Source organism: Lepisosteus oculatus, chromosome 11 (assembly GCF_040954835.1).
Source record: "Lepisosteus oculatus isolate fLepOcu1 chromosome 11, fLepOcu1.hap2, whole genome shotgun sequence".
Classification (NCBI taxonomy): domain Eukaryota; kingdom Metazoa; phylum Chordata; class Actinopteri; order Semionotiformes; family Lepisosteidae; genus Lepisosteus; species Lepisosteus oculatus.
Window position 1 is genome coordinate 8,972,543 of NC_090706.1, and position 20,755 is coordinate 8,993,297.

Here is a 20,755-nt window from a genome sequence, read left to right on the forward strand (position 1 = left end):
ATTGATGTAATTCTTCTCTGTGAGTGTTGAGATTCTGCTAATGTGTCACACATGAGGTGTAATGCTTTTACTCAAAAGGTGCCATTTTTGTTTGATATTTCCGCATATGTGCGTATGCCGGTGTATGTGCGGATCTGAGTTTTTATGTGCACACGGACACGGACATCTGTACATATGTAAATAGAGGATGTAATTTAAATCAATTAACGTTGAAAACGGCACTTTGGCTCCCTCTAGTGGCTATATGACATCAAACTCCTAATTACTCTTAGCACACTTTCAAAAAGTTTGCACCGTGACATCTTTACGGTGGGCAACAGATTCCAGTTCCTACCTCCCAATGTCCCACTATGGGTGGGACACACTATACACTATGGGTAATAAAAGCATATTTTCTAAAGTCTGCTTTGTGAAATTGTCAGTTCCGAATAAGAAGCTTACCGGAAGCTCTTTGTGTTTACATGAACACTGGGAAACAGAAAAGAAGAGTTACCGGCCGAAGTCACGGTGTTGATCCCCATGACAATCAGGTAAACATCTTTGTGTTCGTATCTCCCTGTGTACTACTACACTTACATTTGTCAAGAGCGGCCACAGCTGTGTTATTCTTATATTCTGTTATACTTTTGTCCCCCGACAGCGTTTAAAATCGCTGCGACATTTTGATGTTAGCCATTTTTGCAGTGCTAGAACTTTTTCGGGCAAAAAAAGCGAGCCTCCAAGTGACTTTCTTTTAGTCACAGCTCCCGTGAGAAGTTATAACTTATGAAAAATCCACATAATACTGTCATTGTTTTTATTTTTATGTTTTGTGCGATCATAATGATGATCACACCTGAAGAAGGCTTCACAGCTGAAACGTTGTTTTTTCTCTCTTCTCTTTCCAGCATGGAATAAACCTATTACTGGTTCCTATAATAATTTATAGTATCATTTAGTGGGATTGTACACATCTGCGCTAAATGCACCAATTATTATCAGCAGTGGAGCTGCAGGTGCAATATTGGTTGTATTCCATAGAAATGCAGAGGCTGTGATATGTCCATAACGCACAAAGGTACTGATTGATAAAACACACATTTTGCGCTGCGCAGGAAGGAATGCGATGAAGTTTAGCACGGCAGAACTTTGGTTTTGCTTGTTTCCTTTCCCTGATTTTCCGACTCACAACCGAAGAGCACCTGTTGCGTTGAAGTTGGCTGAGAGATCACCTGATTTCTTTTCGTTTTGTCAATGTAACACAAAGCTTCAAGCCAGTTTTCGAGTGTATTGCAACCCCCGAGTTTAAGTAAAGCACTGATTCAGAACAGAATTCTTTCATGAAAACAGAGCAGCTGAGAACGAATGGAATGGAATGGTTGATATTAAATGCTAACATCATTAAAAATGCAAACCAAGTCTTTTTGCTACATTTACCGTAGAAGTTACAAGTTGGACTCGGTATCTCTGAGAGTCTAAAATACAGTATGTGCTGTCAGGGATACACCATAGGCAGCGACCACTCAATGGAAATGCATTAATTTGGATGCATCACGTTACCTTCGAACATTATGGCTAGAGCGATTTTGCAAATGTGCGGTATCTAAATTTAACAGAATAAAGTTAATTTCATCCTATCCAAGGTACTTTACCCTAATTTTGGGATTCCGTGCCCAAAGTGTTTCTGCACCCACAGTGTACAGTACATGCCGTGTTAAGTATAACAGATCGTGTCTCCATTATTAGGTGTTATTTGGTTCCTCAGCAAAAATTCTATATTTCAACTGATTCAGCTGCAGAAACACACAAAGCACAAATGCACGTACATTACGCTAACCCATGCATGATTTTTATAATGCTGCACGCCCTTCTTTTTTAAAGATTGAACATTTATTGTGAACTGAACTTTTCAGTCAAAGCAACAATTGTGGTCGAGAGCTAATAATGTACTGTACTCCCTCTCTCTTGATTTCATTTTCTGAGGTCATGTATTCAGGAACACCAAACGCCGCTAAAAGATGTTGCTTACTCCATCTCCTTCAGTTTTCATGGGGAAAAAAATTGCATTTATTTAGATTTTAGATGTATTTCCCTCAGCCTCATCGGGTCTGAACAGCACGCAGGCGCGAAGTGTTAATTTCAGGGAGAGAGTGCGGTCAGGATCAGGTCTCTTACCCCCAGGCGGTCTGTGCCAGGCGCACCAGGTGTACATTTCACGCGAGAGATCTTTTCATAGCGCGGAGAAATACCCTGTGTAACCGTGTTGCTTTGCATGTCTCTTAATTTGAGAAGCTTTCTAAATAACTACCAAGGACCGAAGGTTTATACCACTGTCTATATCGGTTACTTTCGTGCATGTTTTTTAAACTGGATTCCCTTTCCTGACAATTCCTTATTTGAAGGAACCCAGTTGTTTGCATTTTGCCAAGATGAGCTGTTTTAGAGCCGCTGTTGGAGCTGCGTTTGTCCTTACGGTTGTACAAACCTGTTGCTGTCAAACTGCAGGTACGGTATGTTCTGCTTCACTCTTACTGTAAATACAGCCATTGTGAATCTTGAAGGTTTATGTAACTGGAACATTTAGGAGTTTGCTCTAAGACGTCTCTTACGTTAGCGTTTCCATCGACAGTGCCACACCAGTGTGCTTTTAATCAGTAAACGTTAATACGGTAGTTTGACGTTTAGAAAAAAGTCCTGCTGTCTTGTTGATTAGTGTGTCAACGCGTGGTTGAGATCAAACGGCGGGGAATAACGTACAGTACATACAGTACCTTGCAATCGAAAAAAAAAGTCTCTAAACCTGCCTAACACATCTTATGATCGTGGTTGAAATGTCAATCTAAATAGGCTATAGTTTTAGGCTCGGATTTCATTTAAGCGTTTCTTTTGACTGTGTAGTGGGGAGCTTACATTGTATCGCTTTTTTCAGCTCAATCTATTTGGCCTTCATGGAACAACTGGATTGAATGACGTATCTGTTTTGGCTCTCATTGTAAATGTTCATAAAAGAAAGTTTCCTGTGGTCGTCTGTATTATTCATACCTGGGCTATCCAAAATAGATATTTTTCACTGTTCTAAGTTTTGCCCCTTTCAATGAAACTACTTTTCTAAATATACTTCCTCAGCAGAAGCCATGGGCTTTAAATTGATCGTTTTCTTTTCATGTACATTATTGATTAATTAATTGTGATAACTTGTAAACAGCAAATTAAGTAATGGGTTCTTTGACTGATAAACCAGTCATGTTGTTGTTACTAAGACTTGCTCTAGCATATAAGACCGTATAAAGGTTTCTCATCACAATGGAACTATTCTTCTTACCTTACTTGAGTTAGTAGTTTGCTGAACCACAAATTTTATTCAACTGTTACTTAAAGGATCCTATCCACTCACATTCAGCCCCAACAGAGGATTAATCGCTCCAGACACTACCAGCTCTTTGTGTAGTGGACTGTTACTTGCGCCTATATTTAAGTTTCATAGAACTTATTCATATCATGCCTTTAAATAAATAGAAAATATTACAGTGTGCTTTAAGTGTTCTTTTAAGTGGGGGCGCAGAATCCTTTTAGAAGTGACCTCCATGTACTCTCTTGAGCACAGCAGCTAACAGGCTCTTATCTCTCTCCAGTTTAATTGAGGCATTGAGGCATGCTGAGTATCAAGGCTCTCAGACTGGAGTGAATCAAACTTAGATTTTAGTATTAGCCAATACATTGCAACTTGGTTTCTTAGTTTCTAAATATATAATCTGATGCCTGATGACAAATAGCTAGTACAGTAAATTGCAGGAATCCTTCCTCCCACACAAACTCAAGTTTTGTAAAACTATTGTCATCATTTGCGTTCTCTGTCATTATTTATTTGTTTGTTTCACAAGGCAACTTTAAATATAGAATATCTGCATTAAAAATTAGTTGTGTCATGTCATTTATACCATACGGTGTCACGGGAAGCCAGAGCCTACCTGACAAGCAGTGAGCACAAGGCAGGGTACACCTGTCTAGGTGCCAGTGCATCGCAGGGCAAGTGCAAGCCTGTCATACATGGGGACAATTTGTAATTGTAAAGGTAAAGGCCGAGGGGTGAAATTTGGCCTGGACACTGGGATAACTCCCTACTCTTGTCGAGAAATGCCCGGGGTTCTTTAATGACCACCGAGAGTCAGGACCTCGGTTTAACGTCTCATCCGAAAGACGGATTAAAAATTGGTACAAGGAACAATTTTGTTTGTACAATAAGATTAAATTAATTAACAACATGGCAGCTTAGCTAGACATAAGTATCACATCAGAAAGTCAAGGAAGATGAATGAGATGATTAAGAATTAAAAGTGTGTACTATAGTGTGGATAGAGAGCAGTCATGTGAACATCCTGTAGGCATGGATACAGTACCTTGTTTACAATAAGTGCAGTTTGCAAGTTACATTGCCAGTATGAATTAGTAGCATTATGATTTCATGTTGTAATAATACAGTATTGACCAGCGCAGCTGAGATCTGAGAGGTTATGCAGAAGAGCTCCAAGCAGGTGTGGAAACATGGTCATGGAAAGAGCAGGTCTGATGTCTGTAGGTTGTTCATCACAGCTGTGGGGCAAGGGTGAAGACTGAATAGCAGAAGAGGTGCAGAAAACCTGGTAGAAGAGGAGAAGCTGAGAGAGTGGGAAGAGGTATAATGTAAGGAGAGATACGAGGCTGACCATAGGCAGGAGCAGACTGGTTGAGACAACAGTAAGTGAGTAGTAGTGTTTTTTATATAGCAGCAGGGAGACAGCAGGGAAACTGGAGTAACATGGTAGCATGAGAAAGCCCTTCTGGTGCCATAATTCAGTGTTTTCTTTTCCATTACACTCCCATAAGATGAAACAACGTCCAGTCAGCCACATGAAAGGGGCCTTGGAGACATCTGATCAAGCTGATTTTATGAGGTTGCTTTGCAAACCCAGTCCATTCCGTGACATAAAGCCCACTGTGCAATCTTGATTCATGGAGAACCTTAAAACATTTGCATGCAGTAGAAGGGAGCATATTTGTGCTCTGGAGCCGAATAACTTGGAAATTTTCCAAGCAAGCAGCTGAAATAATGTGATTTAGGGTGCTTTTCCAAATCACATTCTCTGAATCATGCCTAATGAATGTTTTTACACATTGCTCTTAATGTTTTGTTTTTTTTATTTTATTTTGCCCAATTAAGGAATACTTCCATGTAACAAACACATAAGAAAAGCTTGTACTTTGTTTATCTTTCATGTTTTCTCGTCCTCAAGGTGTATGAGAGATTTGTGGTCCATATTTTAGCTCTACTGGCAGTGTGGTTAATGGGTGTCCCTCTGTGCGTGCGTGCATGTGTGTGCGTGTGTGTGATGGACTGATGTCCTGTCTGGGCTGCAGTCCTGATATTTCTGGATTAGGCACTGGGTGGCTACAACCCTCACCAGGAAGGGTGTTCAGATAAAGGAAGAATGGGTGATAACCCTACTGAAAAGGCAGTCTGAGTAAGTACGTTTAATGCCTGAACATAAGAAAAGTTAAAAAAAATGAGGCCGATCGACTCATCTGGCCCATTAAGTAGTTAGGTAGTTAGTAGTTAATTGATCCAAGGATCGCATCCATCCATTTCTCAAAAGAAACCAGGATAGTGACTTCAGCAACAGCTGCTTTCTTTGATCTTGTCTGCATCAGCAGTGTTTTTTTTCTGTTTTGTTGAAGGAGACTGCTCTCAGCTGATGTCCTGCACTGACTGTATCAGTGGTGACTCCTCGATGAACATCACAGGCTGTGTGTGGAGACAGTGTGATAATGGTAAGAACTAGGCCAGAAAAGGCTCTCACTGGAATGAACCTTGTGTCCATTCCTGATGGACTTATTTGCTCCTTCTTTTTATGTTTTATTATTGTCTCCTTTCTAGTGGTGTTCAAATGCTTTAGCAACAACATTTATCTCAGCATGAGTAATAATATAGTAATGCTTACCATTGCATAATAATTATGTAATATTTTAAATGTGGCGTAAACCTATTTGGTTCCTATTTGACCAGCGAGAGACTTCTATTATGAACTCAGTTGACAAAACAATCATACAAAACAAATGTTCCCACACATGGTACTGAAGACACAAATGGTTTGTACAATAACCAGATGATGCCCAGTGAGCTGAGCTACTGTATCACGTGGCTAGAAAAAAGCATATGAATGTATTTCTTATTTAATGAAAGCGAATTGTGCTTTGGAAAAATCATAAAATATTCTGAACCATTCATACAAATTTGAAAAGAAGACTGTAAGTAGACTGTAAAACTTACAGTTCTGGGTAGCCTTGCAGTGAAAAGGGCTTAGGGCAAGATACAGGAGTAAGAAAACCCAGCTGTGAAATCCGATACCCCCAGTGGTATCCAAGAGCTGGCATAGCAACCCCGCTGGGGCCTGTGAATAATTGAAAACATGAGCCTGGCAGCTATAAAAGAAGTAGCCCTGCACTAAGCGCAACATCATTCCCCCACTCAAGAGGCGATCTTAACACTCTCCACACTGTTGGAGATTAAAAATCAATGTGCTTTGAGTTATGAAGCCTTTTATTTTAGCGAGAGCCAACAATATCTTAACTCTTACTAACATACTTCACTATCGGCCTATTTAGTTCCCAGAAACATCACACAGTTCTGTATTTTAAGGTTCCAAGATCCAGAAGCTTTATCCAACATTATTTTGATAATTATAATGAATTGAAATTGGACAGCATTATCTCCAGTAAGAGGTTTTTTGTATTATATGGCATCTGGAGGTTTACATGGAAGAAGGGTATTTTTCTGTGTCTCTACAAAAGGTTTAACCTGGAGATCCTCAAACAAAACGAATTATCTTGCATTCCTCACTTAAGCTTCCTTACTGAAAAAGTCGGAGTTGAAACTATGTGGGAAACCTTCTGTCTTCTTAGGAAATCGGGCTTAAAAACAGTATAAAGCAGTCTGATCTGCTGGTTTGGATCTGGCTGTGACTTTGAATTAACCAAGGCTTGGACTGGGCTTAGTTGGTGAGGGCTGTACAGGCTTACAGTGATGGCAGAGAGAGATGCTCTGCTCCTCCTATTGGCTCTTGTTCCTGTAAAGCACCATGGAGCTTTTATAGCCTATAGTGTTCCCTAGTTTTGTGTGTAAGACAGAAGAGCATTAAGTGATCTTTCTAGATCGGGCAGGGTTCTTCCTTAACAGTGCAATTGGAGGATATGCTTTTGGACATATCAAAGGATAATGATGTGGTACAGTCTCTTCTGGCCTGGAGGGTAAACACCACAATGAGAAAAAGTGTTCTTTTTCATTTGACCTCATTAAAACCTTCCATCAATTTCATAACCGGATCTTCCACTTCAGGGTTTCTTGGGAAGCCGGTGCCTATTCCAAGATGCAACGGGCGCAAGGCAGAGTACACCATCACAGGGCTGACACACAGACACAATCGCACTCAAACCCACCCGGGCCAATTTTCCCAGAAACCAGTTAACCTACCAGTAGGTTTTTGGGCTGTGGGAGGAAACTGGGGTAACTGGAGGAAACCCACAAACACTGGGAGAACATTCAAATTCCACACAGATACCACCCCAGGTCTGGAACAGAACCCCAGAAGACCCCAGAGCTGCGAGGCAGCAATGCTTACCACTGTACCAACTTACTGCCCCTCATTTAGACCAATGACCTCAAAATTAACAGCTCAGGGAAGCCTTAACTGCAGTGAGCAATTTGATGGATGCACAGCTTGTGTGATGCATCACGCAGTGTGCTGATTTCAATGTTTTTTTTGGGTACATCCTGACCTTGCTATAAATAAATGTCCTGAATCTTGCAAGACGTCAGTGTGATGACATAGTCTTCAAAGTGACTCAGCAGTTTCGCTTGGTCAGCAGGGCACTGAGGGGATGGAGAAAAAGAAAGGGCGTGGGGACATGGGGTGGCGTCTCATCTCGTTGCCCAGGGAACCATTCCTGAGCTTAAGCACCATCAGTACCTGGTTGCTAGGTTACTTGGAGAGGTAGAGTATTGAACCAATGAACTGAGACAGTTGTGGGAAACAGAATAATGTCATTACAAAAGATGCAGGAGAGAGATACAGGAAGATAGAATAAACTGTGTTGTTTCTAATCTGGTGAGACTGTTAACGGATGTTAGGTTGTGCTATTAAAAGCAGCGGTTTTGAGTTGCTCAAAAATGTAATCTGCAGTATGTCTGATTACTCAACAGCTAGTGTAGTAAACTCCTGCAGAGCTCTGGTCCTTCATGTTTTATAAGAATAGGGTTTTAAATTTGTGGAGTAACCACCACTTTTCCTATTTGAACAATTATCTCAGTATTGCTGTTTCTTAAATTCTCCTAATCTTTGAAGCCAGCTGGCACCACGTAATAACAGAAACAGTCTTGTTAAAATAAGATCACAAACAATTAATAGTTTAACACTTTTTTTCAGTTATAATGTTAATGTGTCATTGCTGGTATTGAATAAAGAGGCCTGAGTATCAGCTTCAACTTGGTTGGGTAGCCTGTTCCAAACTCCCATAACCCATTGTGGAAAGACGTTCCTGCTGTTCTTAGTTTTAAATGCACTTCCTCATAGTTTCTACTTTTCCGCTTGTGTCCTCTGGTTTAAATTTCAGTGTTTATTCTGAAGGATCTACTGAGTTACCTTTGTTAGTTCCACATAGGATTTTGAATACTTATATCAGGGCCCCTCATGGTCTTCTCTGTTGAAGAATAAAAAGTCTCATTACTTTCAGTTTGTTCATTTTAAGTCCTGGTTAAGTCCCAGAATGCATCTAGAACGATTCTGAAATAAAATGGTAAAGGAAAAAACCTCTGCTAACTCCATGCCCTAATTGAAGCCTTCATTATGATTTTTAAAGGCCATATTGATGAGTATGAGTCAAAGGTTCAATTAAATATTCAGAAAGGTAATTGGAATGGAATAAAGGGCACACAATGTCTATCAAAGACCAGTCCATCGCAGGGCAGACACACACACACACCAAGGCCAGTTTTCCCAGAAGCCAATTAACCTATCAGTACGTCTTGGAATTGTGGAAGGAAACTTGGGCACCCAGAGGAAACCCATTTGAACTCGGGGAGAACATACAAACTCCACGCTCCAAGCAGCCCAGGAACTGAAGCTGGGTCCCCATGGCTGCAAGTGCTAAACACTGCTCTACCATGCTGCCCTCCTGTAGTGCACTTTCTTGCTATTCACACATGAGAAGAATTACTTGGGATTTAAGCAGATTTCCCCTGTGGCTCCTGGCAACATGTGTTTTTTTTCTGCTCAACACGACAGACCAGGGCTTTACAAACAGTGAAACTACTTTTCATCCTCTTAACCCAGCAGTGCTTTTCAACAGAACCGCTGTTGTTGGGGTGTGCAGGACTCGTAGCAAAAGCCTTTCCACATAATTGGTAAAATATATCAGATGTGTGAAAATCTGTGAACCAAGTATATAATCTTGGTATATAATCTGTGTTAAATCTAGGACAAAGATTTAAAGAATAAGGGAATAATAAAGAACCTCTGTCCTGAATATAGTGACTAAAGTTCTCAGAAACCATTTAGTGCTTGCACTGTTTTTTTCAAAGAATCAGTTAATCGTTCTTATTTCGTTTTCAGGGCTTTTTCATGGAATCCTTAAAATTTAACTGGAATAGTAAGACTCGGTTACAGTGAATTGTCAAAGCTTATCTTTCTACACAACGCCTTTGTGCTGATAGTAGAATAGTGGTTTTGATGCGTTTTGCACAAAACCATTGTCACAGTAGTGGGCAGTAAAACATAGATGGCTTGTCCTGTGGTAATGTACCGAATAATGTGGTAATGTACCGCATGTATCAGGGCAACAGCCATCAAAAGATGTGTTTTACAGCCATGATTATGATGTGTGCTAGTTGAATATCACACCAGTCTTCCCAGAGCACAGTTTTCTAATGTAGAGAGAAAGGTTTGGCGGGCTCTAGTTAATACCGGGGGCATCCTATGAGCCTCAAGTCTGTCAGACAGACATGCAATAATGTCATTGCTGTCCCTTAACCACTGTTTTACACTACCTGCTTTCAAACACAAGTGTTTTCCTCACATCAGTTGATCCATGAGCATCAACTTCCATTTATTATGAGAGTACACTGTCATCCTGTATTCCACAGTATATACTGTTTATCAAGGTGCCCTTCACAAAAAAACAGTGTCCCTAGTCCTAACTATGAGAATCACACCAAGACTTTTCTTACCGCCACTTCCATACATAAAAGTCAGTACTGTACTAAGTTAGCATTTTTTACTTACAATATTTTATGTACACTGCATTATTTGCAAATAATTCACAAAGATTTGACCTCAGCTGCGCATGAATCACATATCTCTATAGCTGTGATATTTTGGTGCCTGAGTGGTCTTTCTTTTCTAATCTCTCTTTCTCCCTCCATCTCCCCTCCCTTTCTGTTCCCCTTGTTGTAACAGGCAATGACACTGGCTGTGTGGCCAGCAGTGAGGAATCTCAGGGCTGCTCGTTGTACAATGACACTGCTATGTGCATCGGTAAGTTCCTGCTTCCCCTCCTACTCACAGTGTGAGCGTGCAAGGGCCCAGAGGGCTTGTTTTCTGCCTTTGCTTTGTCTTTGTGTGTCACATTGTATTTGTACCCCAGAGTGGCCTGCTATGTGTTGACTGTCTGTTAACGTTTGTGGTTACATTGTTTAGAGATGGTGATAGGATTCTGCACGTGTCTCTGTGTCTGCAATGGGTGCACCCGGACACGTTTTTTCACCAGAAATATGCTTTCTGTTGTCTGTTGTGTTTGTTTTAATTTTCTTGCAATCAACACTTATTCATCTCTTCCTTTTCTCCAGCTCTCTAATTGCCACTTGTTAATTAGCTCCTCCTGCCACTACAGTCCTTGGAACAGCTGTGCACAGATGTTGAGTGAAATATTGTATAGTTCATAGAGACTTGCATGGCTCTCACTAATAACACTGTAATCTGGACAACTACACCCTGGTTTTCCCAATACACACTCACATGGGGGACTCAGGTCATAGCTGGCCAGTGCCACAGCTCAGCGACAGCTTGGATTGTGTTCTAGAAGCTTTTCCTCATTGAATCCACTGGGGGCACGTTTGTACACTACATGGTTTAGTGATGTGCTTCGTTCTGACTTTGTGTTTTTCAGTTCATAGTATTTGCGCAGGTGTGGGTGTGTTTGACTTTGTGTTTGTACTTTCCTATGTCTTGGTACATGAGAATGAATTTGTGTTTGTCTCATTGCTTGAGTGACAGAAAATATTCTATTGAGCTATTTAGTTAAACCATGGGGCCTGGCTGCATTCAACACCTCCAGTACTCTACTGTATACTGTACTTTATTAATTAAATATGGATAGTGTTTTCTTTAACTATAATATTCAATTCATTTAGTTTGGTTGCATGGAGTATTGCTTTTAAATGAAAAAAAAAACTTCAGATCGAAGTTAAAGGACAGTATCACTTAAATTGCTTTCTGAGGACACCTTAATAAGCTATGATCTTCCTTTGTTAAATATTTAACCAGAACACTTGGAATAAATATGTCGTTAACATCCATCAGTAGGGAGATGGCTATCACACAGATCTGAGTCTTGCTGTTTTTAGTGAACATTTTCAATTATTTGTTATTTTTGAATAGTCTGTGTTGCAATATTTGATTAGTGGTCAGACAGAGTGTGGGAATGTCAGTAACACCTTTCTTCATCTTTTTCTACCTGCCTGTCTGTCTGAATGTGTGTCTGAATGTCCTGTCTGTGGTGTCTAGCTCCAGGAAGCACAGTCCCCAGCAGCAGCACTGGTAAGCAAAGATGCCCTGTACTGTATGTCAGAGCTGAGAGGGTCTGTCTCGACCTCCTGAGGTGAAACTATTCCCTGGGAAGAAGCCCACCACCTTCAGTGTCATTACTGCTCTACCTTTTGGTAGTTAGCAGTAATGAATGGTTGTTTAGAATTGAGATTTCTAAGACTCAGCACAACATCGGAGTGCTCGTTTGCATTTGAACAAGTCTTTTATTTTTCTGTTCAAATATTTCTACTTGGGGCATTTCACATAGTGTCTTTGGGAACTTGTGTTCTGTGGGATTCAGTGAAGACTGCCGAAACTAAAAAAAGTCATTTTATTAAAATGACATGTAAGTTTAATTTAAAAAATCTAATTACAACTCTGTTGCTGGAGTGACTTCTATTTTTTCTTCCAGTTTGAGTAATCAGTGTAACAATAAAGTCACAGTTTTTATTCTAACGTAGATCCACATATTATTTTTCTTAAAGTCTTTTACAGTTAATTTCTCATAAAACTCACTTAAAAATACTGTTTCCAATAAAACAACTCAAAGCCTTTTTAAAAGTATTATAATCATGCAGATAATTAAGTAATTTGTTAAAGATGTATCCATATAGATTTACTCATGTACAGTAGTTTGAAGATTAGGGGAACAAAACAAGACAACTCTAGGTATATCTGGAACTGAGTTTGAGACCCTGTACTTTACTTTACACAAAGGATGGTGGGTGGCTGGACCAGGCTCCCCATCCATTTCTTGATGCTAATTCCCTAGATCTGTCAAGAAATGGATGGATGAATGCAGATCAATAAGCTATTAGCAATCAAGTACAGTAGGTCAAATGGCTTCTTGTTTGTAACCTTTCTTTTATTTCTTAATAGAAAGAATAATACTAAATCCAGCTTGAAAATGAATTACTCCTTTAAGTGAAAATGAAATGACTAGTCATTTGGGGCAGGATTTCTCTCTGGCCCATATGTCAGAGCCCATAGTAGATCATGATTAATTGAAGGTTGTAACACAAACTTCTGCCTGTGAATAATTCATTAGGCAACCCAGGCAGCAGCAATTAAGGATCACACTTTGCACACTTCTCAGATGGGACTCCTTGATACCTTCTTGTAAAATAAGACATTCTTTGCAGTGCGCAGCTCAGAACTCTTATTCACAGCCAATATGGTGAGGGAATTAAAAAAATATACAGTATATACAGTATTTCATTAGTCAAAGGTATGCAGCTCTTTTGTTCATTGTAAAATCATTTTTTAACAAAAATCATTGAATAAAATTACCTTTACTGGAGTTTGACCTTAAATGTTTTGCATTAACGTCAAGTTGGCAGAAGTACTCATCTGCCTCAAGGTACAGTATGTTAATTGCTGCTATTAGATGATTACATGAATGGAATTCATGGATATAAGGACTTCTTAACATAATTTAATTTGTTCTTAGAGGTCATGCAGTGAAGACCTATGAGAGAGTCTTCATCACTTCACCATTTTAGTTTACATTGTGTAAGAAGTGCTTTTAAAGACCCCACAAAATATTATTGATCTGAAGTACATTTTTCTTTAATATATTTCTGTTAACAGACACTTCATAAGCCTCATAGTGTAATTTTGTTATTAGTTTTAAGGCAAAAACATAGAGCTTTGCCTCAAAATGTATGAAAAACTTCTCTATGGTTTTGAATGCAGACAAAAAGTGATTTGCATGCCAATGGATTCAGTTTATTCAACAACCAACAAGGATGGAGTCGCTTACTTCATTTCTACAGTAGGTTTATTTTTATCATGCATTATTCCCCGATCTGTTCCTGGATTTGTGGCAACTCCTTTCTTGAAAGGAGATTGAGCTCTACAGCTTCGAAATTGAAAGAAGGAGAGAGAGATAGAGTTTCCCATTGGTGACATTTTCAGTACACAGCAAGAAAACTAGATGTGATGCATTAAAGCATCTTTTGGTAGCTGGAAAAAAACCTGCCAGACCATGTATGTACTCTGATTGGGGCAATCGGATTGGGAAAAACGTTTTCTTTTCTTTTCAGATGGTCCATCTCCCACAGAACCCGTGCCAGTGTATAAACAGGCGAACTTCGACCTCTCCAGCTTTATCGGGGGGATCATCTTGGTGCTGGGGGCTCAGGCGGGCATATTCTTCATCATGAAGTTCGTGAAGTCCAGGGACAGCACCTATGAGACACTGTAAGTTCCCACACTTTTATTTACTATGTTACTATGTATTTATCACAGGTCTAAGGAGCTTCTGCAATGCCTCTGCAGAATCCTGGAACCACAAGTCAATGACAGTCCCCAAACTGTCACAATGTACATTCCCATAAAGGGACCATATCGTAGGGAAAAGAGACATCGGACCCACTCTGCTCATAGGCTGACAGTCAGATGGGATGTACAGCTTTATGGATCCAGAATCACACCCTCCACCACACTCAGACCACCTGGAACACCCAGTCTCTGACACCTGCTCTTGACAAGGGACGCAATTTTATTTTTACAGTCCAAAGTAAACTACTGTATCTGATACAACTGTTAGGGAAACAGAAAAACACTTTCACCAGAACTATAATGACACAAACCACAAAGTAAATGTACTTGGGGTTGTTATGACAACATGTTTATACAGGCTGATCAGGCAGAAAATTAATAGACGTGTTCAGCCATCCATTTCAGTACAAATCACTTCATGCTCCTTTCTCTTGGTACTGTAGGATGCCTGTTAGATGCTCATTCGGAGACCAAGGCAACTGCTTTATAATCTATGTCAGGAAAGATATCGTAATCAACAGATTCTCAGTCTCTGCCAATCATTCACGCATTAATATTGATTAATATGTGTCTTAATGACTGAACTTTAAAGAAAACTCTGTAAAAATATTGTAAGCATACTATGACTTTGGATGGAATATAGAGTTGAAGTTTTAGAAAATAAGTCAAGTGGTACATATAACAACATTTTGAGAGGGTCTGTGAACTTTGAGTTCCATACTATTTACTGCACACCTGAGTGACCAGTCTCCTCTGGAACAAATGAACATTAAACAGGCTTCACCCACAGCTTGAAGCCTGAACCCATTAGATCTCGGAAGCAAAGAAAAGCTGTTCTTCATCATCACCGGGGTTGGAGACAGGTCGCTGGTGGACCAATAGGGGTCACTATTTTCTCTGGACCAAATATTCCAAACCACAGCCCCGGTATATTGACAGGGGACCCTTTACCGTAGGAGGTGACATTCTTCAGATATTATATAATGCTATTTAATATATAATGTGAAACTGGGTCATTAAAGATCCTATTGCCTTGTTTGTACAAGCAGGGGTGTTTTCCCCTGTGGCCTGACTAAATTCCACTCTGGTGTTCCCAGTCTGGCCTCCCTAACTACCACCAGAATTCAGTCGATGAGGTAATTTCTCACTCCTCCCCCTGGTATGCTGTGCAGTGGAGCTGCTGGAGCTGAGTGAGTGCCACACGCCACCCACGTAGGAGCTGCGCCTCAGGGATGAACAAAGGGAGAGCCCTCCTGTATTGGAAGCACTCTGGGATCCTTTGGGGGTGAAGAGTGCAACACGGATGCAATTAATTAAAAGAATAATTAAAAAGAAACCAGACTGCTTTGGGGAGAAAAATATAGCGTCTTTTATCCATCAGAGGTCACTGAAGCCTCAGTCTAGCACTCACTGAGGGTGCTAATGACACACATTGTACCATGTGATGTAAACGTGTGGCCCCATGTGGCCTTGATATGACAAAACACATCCACACAAGCAGTCTTGAAAAAACAGTTGTGTGCGCACTTGCTTTGGAAATGTTCCGTCTGATATTCTTGCCAGTGGTAAATACTTTTATGTACAATCTGCTCAATGCGTATGACCATCAGGAAGACCAGCATTTTCTCCAGGTATTTAGATCACGACGGCACTACAGTATATGTCCAGTCAATCCAGAAAGGAAACTGAAGTGTCGGCTTTTTCAGACTCCCATAGAAACTGTTTCCTGAATACGGTTTCCTACATTACATTGAAAAATAAGATTTTCAATTATAAAACTCTAGCTTGAAACCTTTTGCTAACATGGTGGATGAAACTGTACATAATAAAGCAGCTCATTTATTATCGTCTCTGTGGAGGATCCTGAACCTTTGCAAAAAATTTTTCAAAACCTTGAGTGAATTAATTAAATTATTGGAGACTCTCCATGCCTTTAATTGATGAATAACACAAATGATGTCAGCAAGAGAGCCTGTTTACATTAACAGTGCCTACAGAATTCATTGCCGTTCATTAACCTTGTGTTCTCTCCCTTGTTTTTCAACCCTTCCCATGATTCCCCATGCTGGTGCAGTGAGGAGGCGCAGTAGGGTTGGTGAGGCCTAGCCGGAGAAGGAGAGAGACAGGAGAATGGGGACTGTCTTGTCATCACCCGATTTTTAAGAAAACTCATTACCCTTCTCAGTCCTCTTCTTCTCCACATGCATCCCCTGACTATCTGTTGTGTGCTTTGTGACCCATGACGGCTTTCATTATTAATTTGTCTCAGTAATGAGCTGCATAACCTGAAAGCTATAGCCAGTTGCATAAAGCTGCTGAAGTATTAAATAACCTAAGATTGTTAAACTAGGGTATTTTCTTTCAATGTACTTTGCTGCTTTGTGTAACATCCCAAAAACTGAAAGAACATATAATGGCAAAAAAATGAAAAGGAAATTTGACTTAAGGTGTTTTATGCAGCTGGTCAGTGGTCCACATTGCATGCAAAGTACTAAAAATTTCTCCTCCTTTTACAATATTCCTTTACTGGAGCTCTATTGTGTTTCTTCACCTGAAATCACGTTTTTCATTATCCCTAAAGAGAGGAAAACTCAAATGAATTAGTCAGCACCATTTTTGTCTTCAAAACAGAAGAGCTTAGAAGTCCAAACTGTTTGCTGCTTACTATACATCTTGGAGTTTTCTGTTGCACAACCAATTGTGTTAGTCTCAGTGCTTTTCCCTGTCTCGGTGCTTTTCCTGTGTCTTACAGTACAGTCCCAGTTGTGTGTCTTCTGTGTTCTTCTTTGTTTACTTTTTTTAAGACAAAGCATGATTTAGAATCAAAATGTTGGGAAAGTCATACATTTTTAAGGGATCTCATAGACTTTCCTTTTGCCACCAACCTTTCTTCAGTGGAGGGTCATCAGTGTGTGTCTCATCCTTCACACAACCAGTACCATCCGTTCCACTGGACATTATTTAGGCCACCTAAAAATCAGGAATTAATTTGTTGCAAATAATAACTCAAATAATACTCAAATCACCTTAAGCTTTGGTATCCCCAGGTCACCTGGGTGCATTTCAACATTTGAAATGAGAGAATCTCCCGGGAGGTGACAGTCTGGGGCTTGGATGCCACTCTTACTCCAGCCTGCATGTGTGGCACCTGAACAAATGTGGATAATTTATCTTTCTGTAAGTGGGAAACAGACATTCAGAACGTGCGCATTTCCACAAGCAACACAAGAAATGAAAACATAAAGAAAGCTGTGTTCGAAGTATACTGTAGATATTTTATTTTTGGGGGGGTTGGTATAACATGTTAAGTCTCCTCTTCCTACTGCATGTTATTTGGAAGCAACACCTAAGAGAAGCTGGACTCTTGTGTGGCTCAAGCCTGTTTGAGTAAATGTCTCAGTTTCATTTGACTGCATGGTCGTCTCCTTTCTTTTTCCTCTTTTCCCCTCTGCAGGATCTGAAGTGTGGTGCTGTGTGCTCGGTGTGTAAGCTGGTGTGTCTGTAAATCTTTCTTACCAGGCAAGATCAAATCGCCGGATGGCCCAGAAAAGGGATCATGTCATCCTTTTCCTGTGTTGTGTCACTCTCACAACAAACGGCCAGTGACTCTAACAGCATGTACACAGGATCCAGAAAGTAGGAAGAGTCTGTAGATCGTACACAACGAACAACCCAGGATTCCCTCAGTGCAGTGTTTCCGGACCTGTTTGGAAGCTGTTAATGAAGAAAGGCTGAGCCCTCAGCCTCATCTCTCCTCCTGATTTCTCTCCAGCTGTGTCGTACTGGGAGAGTGCTTTCCTTCTGGATCTGAACTCCTTTGTTGCCACAGGAGCCTAGTGCCTTACCAGCCGAGCATCCTATTTTGGGTGTCACTGAAGGGGGCCCTCCCACTGATGGGCGGCCTTCTGTAGGGTTCACATTGTCACGTAAAGTCATGAATGTTGTAAAATTATTTTCTGTGCCTGCACTTCTTTGTAGCAAACTGAGAAAAAACACAGACTTTAAGGCTTTCTTTAGTTGATCACTTCATAAAGTCATATTAAGGCATCCCCAGTAAATAGAAAATATCTGTCTGAGCTTAAAATATTTAATATTTTGATTTGTGCCTGTTTTCTGTTGTTAAGAATGTTATTTTTGCATCTTTTTGATTAAGATCATACAAACTGTGGCACTAGTCATCTTATGTTGGAATTTTATCTGAACATTCTTTCAAATCTAACTGATTATTATTTTTTACTTTTCAAGGTGTGACTTTTCTTGTAGTCATGGAAAATCACAGATTTTCATTTTGCTTGTTATGTGTGAACTCTGGTTTCATCAGAATCTTTAACATGGATGACCCAGACTTAAGACTTCCATGTCTTGGGAAGGCATGGTCAATAGGGATTAAGCATAATCACGGGAAGACAGTTTATCCGAGATCGTGATTTTGATCTTACCCTTTACCTTTTTTGACCTATGGGGAAAGAAATTCTGTGTAGCTCAGGGAATGTTTGACTTGAACTCGCGTCTCCTGGGTAAGGAAGGCACCCAACACATCACTCACTGGGATGATCAACATGGCCTGACCATCTCTTTTTCTCTTAAAAAGTGTGTAATGAATCAGTTAATAGTGGTGCTCATAGGTATATTAGCTGTAAATCAGTGCTGCATAACATTCCTAGAAAAGATCTGAGTCTCTTTTTTATGTCACTTTTAACCATCTGCAGCTTAAGACCTGAAAGAAGGTACTTGTAAGCTAAGTTATTAAGTCGATAATAATCAAGAGCACTGGCCACTATTGCACTTTACTAAAAATGAAGATTATGTATTTATGCAAGACAGCCAAACTCTCAAATGATAGCATTCCATTCAGAAATCACCAAACCTCTTCAAAAGTAAGCAAAACAGTAAGTTCTTAACCTTGCGGCCTTTCAGATATAATATATAAAAGGTATACAATCAGAAATACATTTTGTAGTTTTGATGGATGTCAGTCCGCAAATGTTGCTGGTTTTTTTTAAATACACAGCTGAAAGTTGCCTTCAGTCTTGATGTTATTTTTCCAGTTGATCTTATTCTATGAAGATATTTGAGAAATGCACACAAAACTCGTTAAATCTGTGACAGTTAAGTGCATTAAGAATAAAGGGGTGTTCTGAGTCTGTGCAGGGAAGAAGGTTGGTTGGTATAGAAATGTAACGTTTTAAAATAAAGATTTACAGACATAGTTTTTCCACATAAAACATTTAAAAGCTATGCTGCCATGCCATTTCTATTAAAGCAGGAACTCCACACAGTGAAGTTTGAAAGTTCCCATGTAGGAAATGGAGAAATCCAGGACATGCCCCTTGTCCTGCGTGGGTCACCCCCACTCTCTCTTGGGATGTGAGCAAGTTAAATCGGATGTTCCTTCTTGAGTAGCTTTGTAACTTTGCAATGGTAACGCACACATTCAGTGAAGTGTACGGTGCTTATGTTTTATCGATTTTCCGTTTTTGCGTTGCTTTCTTTTAAATACAGCTTATAAGACTGGATGGGCATATTTTCAGCCCTAGGGTTCTTAATATATTTTGGGACAGGAAAGTGTTAGAATTGGACCTGCTATAAGATCTGCCATACCTACTGTATGTGCTCTTCTCTAATTTTACATTTGAACGTGTACCATGGCTAATACTGTAGTAGTAGCAGGACGTATGACGCCAAATGCACATGCATAAAGGTACAAGAATCAGAGTCCACACTGCTTTTCTGGCTTTGCTGTTTCTCCCTCCTCTGTCTAAAAACTGCTACTGCCCTTGACCAACCATCTTTTCTAACTGCATCCAATAGAGCGTCAGGGGGGAGCTGGAGCCTATCCTGGCAAGCACCGGGTGTGAGGCCTATACCCTGGATGGGACGCCAGTCCATCACAGGGCACACACAGACACTTACACACCCACACTTGATCACGTGTTAGGGGTATCTGCAAGCAGTCAATGCAGAGGACTGCCGATATGCAAATAATATGTTAAAGCTTTTCATCAGCTCAACAGTGGAACACATTCAGTCTGTAGAGGATGGCTCTAGTGACTAAAAGCAAGCTGTCTTCAGCAGTTTTTGTTGTATTTCTTCACTAAAACTAAAGATTGTGAGTACGGCTACTTGTGGTATCCTATTACAACTGTTTCCTCACATCCACTGTGTGTTTTGCTTTGACTTGTTTTGTTTTTGACTGATTTACTTAAAAACGTAACTTTAAACTACTGTACAACTATTACATTACCTCTGCTTACAGAGAAGTGAGTTGAAGTTTAAACTGATGAAACAGTTTCTATCTCTGTGTTCTACAGATAATTAAATGACATTATATTGGCAAGTTAAAATTCAGTAACTGTATAATAGACACTAAAAAATGTATGGTCAGGCGGGAGGATTAAAGCTGTTTAGTGCATGAGATTTGTGTTTTCTTTCTGTGAGTAATCAATAAAAACATGTACTTTTAACATCTGAACTTGTCTCTAAAGTAATAGCTTTCTCCTGAGCCAGGCTAATAAAGTGCTTCAACTCAAAACAATCAATATTGAGATGTAACTGCTGGAGTCCTCCTCACAAAACCTGTTTATGTAGAGACCACTGTATATTGTTATGAAATATAGAAAATTAAAATCAAAGTCTCCAGTTTGAACACCAGAGAAATTGCT

The 20,755-nt window shown here is 40.0% G+C and overlaps 1 protein-coding gene across 8 annotated transcripts; it reads left to right on the forward strand.

Moving 5' to 3' along the window:
• The first annotated feature begins 280 nt into the window (after positions 1-280).
• Positions 281-20,565, forward strand: cd164l2 (CD164 sialomucin-like 2). 8 transcript variants are annotated; one of them, XM_069195542.1, is made up of 7 exons: positions 290-377; positions 480-530; positions 5,692-5,784; positions 10,464-10,541; positions 11,790-11,822; positions 13,856-14,012; positions 15,191-15,280. In XM_069195542.1, the coding sequence occupies exons 3-7, from the start codon at positions 5,709-5,711 to the stop codon at positions 15,231-15,233; spliced, it is 387 nt and encodes a 128-aa protein (XP_069051643.1). In that variant the 5' UTR covers positions 290-377; positions 480-530; positions 5,692-5,708; the 3' UTR covers positions 15,234-15,280. The 8 variants fall into 8 exon arrangements, 7 of the variants coding, with proteins under 7 accessions (XP_069051642.1, XP_069051643.1, XP_069051641.1 ...); XR_011191055.1 differs by lacking the exons at positions 290-377; positions 480-530; positions 15,191-15,280 and adding exons at positions 2,160-2,484; positions 16,168-17,270; positions 17,548-20,565; XM_069195539.1 differs by lacking the exons at positions 290-377; positions 480-530; positions 15,191-15,280 and adding exons at positions 2,160-2,484; positions 16,168-16,184; positions 17,548-20,565.
• The last annotated feature ends 190 nt before the right edge of the window (positions 20,566-20,755 follow it).